This window comes from Mastomys coucha, unplaced genomic scaffold (genome assembly GCF_008632895.1).
Source record: "Mastomys coucha isolate ucsf_1 unplaced genomic scaffold, UCSF_Mcou_1 pScaffold22, whole genome shotgun sequence".
Taxonomy (NCBI): domain Eukaryota; kingdom Metazoa; phylum Chordata; class Mammalia; order Rodentia; family Muridae; genus Mastomys; species Mastomys coucha.
In genome coordinates, this window is record NW_022196905.1 from 137330043 (window position 1) to 137336881 (window position 6839).

Sequence of the window (6839 nt, forward strand, 5' to 3'; positions counted from 1 at the left end):
CTCAGAAATCCACCTGCCTCTGTCTCCCAAGTGCTGGGATTAAAGGCGTGCACCACCACTGCCCGGCCTGGACTTCTTTTTAAGAGTTCAAGGCTAGCCTGGACTACACAGCTCCCCCCTCTCCATGTTTGAGGGGTAGTTGATCTTGGGTAGCATCTGTGACCCATTATGCACAGGGTCTTGGATATAATGGCAACGACAATGGAAACTCTTAGACTTATTTTTAACTAGGGCACTGTGAAATAGGGTAAATCCACACAGTGAATTCTAGCACTAGAGAGGCAGAGGCAGGCATATTTGTTTGTGGTTGCTTTGATCTACATTGTGAATTCCAGGCCAGCCAGGGCTAGAGAGAGACCCTGTTATAAACAACTCCTTCAGTGCACATGATATCCAGGAAAGCATATGTAGTAGGGGAGACTCCCGAAAAACTGAAAGCAAGGCTGGGCAGTGGTGGCACACGCCTTTAATCCCAGCACTTGGGAGCAGCTCCAGAAGGCTCTGAACAGCCAAAGAAATCTGTAGGCAATGACTGCTTTGGAAGCTGGGGATGTAGAGAAATTCTGTTTTACTTCAGCAAAAAACTTTCATATGTGAAACAAGTCCAAAAAAACAATAAAGGGCAGGACAACAGGCAGTGTCTTCCTGGAGTGTTGTCCTGGCCTTCCTCAACCTGCAGGTCCCGCTTTCCCTGTGCCCAGGCCCTCCTGACCATATGGTGGTAAAGGTGTGTGGTATTATGGAGTACAGGCAGCTGGTCTCAGAGGATTCAAGTCCTTCGAGCCAGCCAGGCTAGGTCAGGCACCCCCAGTTGTTTTCTTGGCCCTGCCAGCTGGATGAGGCTAGTCTAGGATTAGAGGGCTATTTAAGGTCATACTGGAAGTATCTGGGGAGGGGCGTCTTCCAAGGACTGCCTGTGCTTTAAGGTTCTCTGCTAAGACATTTTCTTATTGTGTCCTAGTTGGGACTCAGTAGCCAAAGCACCAAGTTTCCCCTCTGGCAGGTGAGAGGGGTCTTTTCTTTCTGGCCTACTCTGGGGCCATTAGGAGTCCTATGTCCTTCCTTGGTGCATGGTGCTTGCTTGCACCTAAGAGCTCCTGGGGGCCGGTCAGTGGTGGAGCATGCCTTTAATCCCGGCACTTAGAAGGCAGAGGCAGGTGGATTTCTGAGTTCGAGGCCAGCCTGGTCTACAGAGTGAGTACCAGGCCAGCCAGGGCTACACAGAGAAACTCTTTCTCGAAAAACCAAAAAGAGCTCCTGGGGACCTGTGATTTGAGTGGGGACAGAGCCAAGAGAAGCGTCCACAAACATTTATTTACACAAAATTCAAGTTACATATGATACAGTCTTTTTACACAGTAGTTTAAACAGACTTGGTTCCTCTATTTTTACTACCAAAAGGTAAAGAAAAACTTTTAACCATCTACTTCATTTTTTTTCTTTTTTCTTTTGTACAAAGTGAGATCATGCACTTTTCTCTTAACTTTGAAATCTTTTGCTAAGTGCAAATACTAGATTCTCTCCAGTTTTAAGGCAAATACACTGGGAGTGGCTAGGCAGTTTCTCAAACCAGGAAGCAGTCTGGGTCCTAGATGTTAAGGGGTCAGCTGTCTTGGGGATCCCTGCTGGTCTACCCCTTACCCCCTGGCCCTGCTGGCACATAGGTACAGGAGGGTCACTCCTGGATGGAGACAGGCAATAGAGACCTCCCTGCAGCCACAGACTGACTAGATTTTGAAGGACACGACCCTGGCCTCATTTCTTTTGAGTTCCAAGGTCTGGTGGCACCTGCCTGGCCTGTTCTTCCAGCTACTCGAGAAACTGCCAGTTGTTTCCATCTGGTCTCTTGGTGGAACTATGTGATAGGGGCACTGAGTCAACCTAGAACTGGGTGCCCAGTCCAGCAGCTCACAAAGCCTTGGAGGGACAGTGCTTGGAGTACCCACCCAGCTGTGGGGCCTCTGGAGAAGTGCAGAGAACATGAATACACTAACAGTTAAGGTACTTGGAGGATCCTGCCATGCAGCATGTGGCCCATCGTTCCAAGGCACTGTCATTCAGACTAACATCACAGTTCAGGTGACCCATGGCAGGGCTCCTGAGTCACTGTGTGTGCCCCACCCACACTTAAGTGACAATGGGTACCTCAGGGAGTCTCTCCCTTTCCCAGGGACATCTTCCCCCCATCTAAGTCTGTACACTCTGAACATGGGACACCCCCAAAGCAAGGGGAGGACAAGGACAGCCAGTACTGAGAAACCTGCTGCCAGCCCTGCTCAGCAAACACTGGAGGAGAGTACAAAGACCTGGTCTGGACAGGAGGGGACACAGGCAGTAGGAACATGGCAAAGACTCTACAAAGATATCTGACTCTAGGGAAGCCAGCTGTCCTCCTCGGAGCTAGGACCTCTCCTGTCTGAATCCATTGCTAACTACTGAGGGACAGGTGAGCAGGCAGCAGGGTTGCTATGGCGGCTGCAGCAGCTCCATGAGGTCATCTGCACTGCCCGGGACTCCCCCACCCCCCACCTTAGGAGAGAAGCTGCTCAGAAAAGGGGCAGCCCAGCAATAAATGACAGCTTCCTAAAAGGGCCCTTTTGCTTGATGTCAGGACTACAGGCTCTCAGCAGTTGCCATCCTTTGGGGAACACTTTCAACCTGACTTTCCACAGATGGGGACACATTTGAGTAGACCACAAAAAACTTCAACTCAAACTACGTGAATAGGAGCAACTTCTTTAGATAACAACAGAACAAAACTTGCGCCACAAAAGATTCTTGGAGGCCCTTGGACCTGAGTGGGCCTTGGGCAACAAGGAGCGAGCCCTGGCCTGAGGACGGTAGGCCATTTCCCCCTGGGCTTTCAGTAGGCTGCTGGGGAGGAAGTATGGCAAATGATTAGAGGGCTTGCTTCATGGTCAGGGCCACTGTACTGGCTGCTTAGATAGCCCAGTGACAGTCAGCACCCAAAGGGCATCAGACCTGAAGGAGCACGGACCTTGAAAAGATAAGAGCAGGAGGACATGTGCCCACCCTTGAGAGGGAACTGAGGACTTCATCCCTACTCAGAAGATAAGACTGGGCCCTCCTGCAGACTCAGCACAGCAGGACAGGGCTTTGGGTGTCAGAAGCGATGCCGTGGTTGGGGGCCAAAGTGCATGGGCAGGTTGTGCTCCAGGGGCACGTGCACGTGGCCAAAGTCGTAGTTGACACGCACGTTGGGCAGAGGGGGTACATAGGGCGCGGGCACAGGACCCATGTTGATAGGGAAGTTGTTGAACACGGGCCGTACAGGTGGCAGGGGGAAAGGTGGGTGGACAAAGGCATAAGGTGGCATCTGAGGGTGCAGGTTCTGTGGGACAGGCCGTGGCAGGGCTTCCACACGCTGCACTTTCTCAGCTGGTTTTTCCAGTGGGGGCCCGATGCGTTTGAAGGTGTTCTCTGAAAGGAAGATGGGATGCAGTGAGGCAAACAGACCAAACCAATGCCAGCAGATGCTTGCCTGTGACTAGGGTTCTGAATGTCACTTCTGATTCTACCAGCACTTGGGAGCCTTTAGGGGCAGTCTAGTATGGGAGGGCCACTTCTGACCTTCACTATATGCTCCTCTGAGCCCCCAAAGTGGTGGCTTAGAGTAGGCTGGCTAATGTTTAAGACAAAAGACACCACTACCCATCATAGCAAGATGCCAAAGGGCAAATCTATACTTTCCCAATGGTCACTCCCACAGCCTATAGAGGGCAGCAGCATGTTTATTTAGCTTGATACAGTTCATGTGAAATGTCCCTCCAGAGCTCCTGGGGCTTGCTGTCATCCCTTAGTAGGCCTCCACAGTGGTGAGCCATTCTCCTAAATCAGGCTTCTGTTTGCCCCCAGAGCTCAAACACGCCCTTGGGTGTGTTTCACCGTGAGGGGTGCCCAAACCGAACCCATGGCTTTTAAAGTCTTCCCATGGTTTGAGCAGTGACTCAAGGGGCAGGGATTCCCTGTGCCTCATCTATTTGGGAAGAATACTTGCCTCCATTCTTTCTCTTCTGTTCTTCCTCCGCCTCCTTTTGGATTTCCTCAATCAGCTTTTCATCATCTTCCTACAACAAAAGCAACATCAAGGGGTAAGTAAACCTGCAGAAGCAGGCTAGTTCTCTGTGAGGTTTGTGACCACTCTGGTCTCCAGAATGAGTTCTCCTGAAGGCTACAAAGTGAGACCCTATCTTAAGAGACCAAAAGAAGGGAGAGATGGTTCAGCTGCTCCTCCAGAGGTCCCGAGTTCAATTTCCAGTGACCACATGGTGGCTCACAACCATTTGTAATGGGATCGGGTATGTCCGAAGACAACAGAGTTTGAAGATGAGCTACAGTGCACTCATATACATAAAATTAAAAAAAGAAAAAAGAAACCCCATGAAGATCGTGGACATCTTTCCCGGCCAGCTAGAGGTCTCAAGGGGGTAGTAGTCCATCAGAAGCAGGCTACGGCTGGGCGGTGGTGGTGCACACCTTTAATCCCAGCACTTGGGAGACAGAGGCAGGTGGATTTCTGAGTTTGAGGCCAGCCTGGTCTACAGAGTGAGTTCCAGGACAGCAAAACCCTGTCTCGAAAAAACCAAGGGAAAAAAAAAATGAAAAAAGAAGAAGCAGCAGGCTACGGCACTACAGCAGATCTTGACACATCAACTGAACTGATTGAGAGCCTGGGAAAGTGCATGCCTCTGATTCCAGCCCTTGGGAAGCAGAAGTGGGAGTGCTGGAGTCCTGGGCTTGCCTGGCTACACACAGTCAGATACTAACCAAAGCCGAGTGTGTGTGTGTGGGTGCTTGCCTGCAAACCTAACACTTGGGAGGTGGAGGCAAGATCAGTTTAAAGTCATCCTTGGTTAGTTAGCTGGGCTACATGAGACCTTGTCTCAGAAAACCAGTATGCCGATGAGGGCAAGTTTCAGTCAGGTAGGAGGCTCTTGGAAACATTTCTAAACCAAGTCACCCAGTCTACCTTGACAATGTTGGGTTTCTCTTTTTTTTTAAATTTAAAATTTCCATTTACTTATTTGATTATTTAATATGTGGTGTGTGTATGTATGTTTTGGCACTGCTGTGGAGTCAGAGAACAACTGGCTTAAGTTGGTCCTTTACTACCTGCATGGTCTTGCTGGTCTCTTTTCTCAAGAGAGGGTCCTACTCTATCGTTCATGCTGGCTTGGTACTTGTGATTCTCCTGCCTCAGCTACCTGAGTGTGAGTGCCACTAGTGTTCTAATGCTCATCTGTGAGACCCAAGAAAGTTCTGAGATGAACAAGAGGCCATAGTGCAGCCTGTGAATGACAAAGATCCCAGCCCTGGACCTCTTGTTGGAGAAGTCTGTGCATCTGCTTTGCAGGTGACTCAGATCACAGCTATGCAGTAATCAGTGATCTCACCACATGGCTATCATGTCCCTAGGTCAGGAATTTCATTAGACAAATGTGTACCACATGCTGCTGTGACATACTACTGTTACGCCCACCTCTGACCTTAAGACCCACAAGACAGAAAGGTACCCCCAGATGGAATGTGTCACTATGCAGCACATCCCTTGCCGTGATGAAGGACTTTAGAAGAAGGCTGTTGGAGATGGTTCTGAGGCAACTTGCATAATGCCAGGGAACACTCCTTCTCCAGGCTTCAGCTGCTAAGTGACAGATTCAGTTGAAATGATCCAAATTAAGCTTTCCTTGACATAGGGAATTCTAATTGCTTATCTCAGTGTGCCAACAGAGGTAGTCACACCTGGCCAGGTGTCTAGACAAAGGAAGGAACAGAAGTTCAGTTCCCAATAAGCATTTAATAGAAATGCTCAGAAATAATGCTCATGTCCACTGTCTGGGAGGAGTACTGTGGACCCATACACACCTGCTAGGTGATACATAAAATTCTCTATGTGATAACCCAAGGTTGCTGGGTGGCCTTTAATCCGAGCACTAGGGAGGCAGAGGCAGGAAGAGAGTTTCTTTCGAACAGTGAGGACCACACAGAAAAACCATATTCAAAGCCATACTTGAGGAGGCTGGTGCAGGGATTAGACAGGGCAGTGCCTATAAGGAACTTTGCACATGGCAAGAGCTCACATGGAAAGTAGGAGAGGACCATAAGAAATGGTGGGACACAGACTTTAGAGACATTAAGAAGGGTACAGACAGAGACATGTCTTTAATACATGGGTGGGTGTTTAAGGATAGCATTTATTTTTGAGACAGGGTCTCTCTATGTTGTCCTGGAACTTGCTATGTAACACTGACTGGTTTCTGCCTCCTGAGTGCTAAGATTAAAGGTGTTAGCCACCAGGCCAAGCTTTTACATATAATTCTTATTCTATATGTCTGAGTGTTTCTGTGTATCATATTTGTGTCTGTGCTTAAAGAGGTAAGAAGGGGCATTGGGTCCCCTGGAACTAGAGTTCTAGGTGGCTATGAGCTACCATGTGAACGCTGGGAATCAAACCCAGGTCCTCTGGAAGAGTAGCCAGTGCTCTTAATGTTCTAGCTCTCAGTGGCTTTTTTTCTTTCCTTGAGACAAGTTGTAGCCCAGGTTGGCCTTACACCCATCTCAACCTTCTGAGTGTTGGGATTGTAAGTGTGAGCTACCATACAAGCCTCTGTGTGGCTTCTTCAGTGTAAGCAAGAGGTTTCCTCACTGACCATTTAATAATGTGAATGGTAGTACTATATATTTCATCCCTGTACATCTAAATGTGGTGCAGCCTGTACTTCCTAGAGAAGTACTTAGAAATCACACATTCCATGCTGGGCAGTGGTGGTGCACGCCTTTAATCCCAGCACTCGGGAGGCAGAGGCAGGTGGATTTCT

The 6839-nt window shown here is 49.0% G+C and overlaps 1 protein-coding gene across 5 annotated transcripts in view; it reads right to left on the reverse strand.

Moving 5' to 3' along the window:
* Window positions 1-1294: 1294 nt before the first annotated feature.
* Window positions 1295-6839, reverse strand: part of Rnf216 (ring finger protein 216) — a 120343-nt gene continuing 114798 nt past the window's right edge. For 3 of the 5 annotated variants that reach the window (XM_031338601.1, XM_031338606.1, XM_031338602.1), the window contains exons 16-17: window positions 4019-4088; window positions 1296-3441 (exon numbers count right to left, since the gene is read on the reverse strand). In XM_031338601.1, coding sequence (XP_031194461.1) covers window positions 3125-3441; window positions 4019-4088 — 387 coding nt within the window. In that variant the 3' untranslated portion in view covers window positions 1296-3124. Of the gene's footprint in view, window positions 3442-4018; window positions 4089-6839 lie in introns of all 5 variants that reach the window. The other 2 variants (XM_031338604.1, XM_031338605.1) reach the window with 1 other exon arrangement.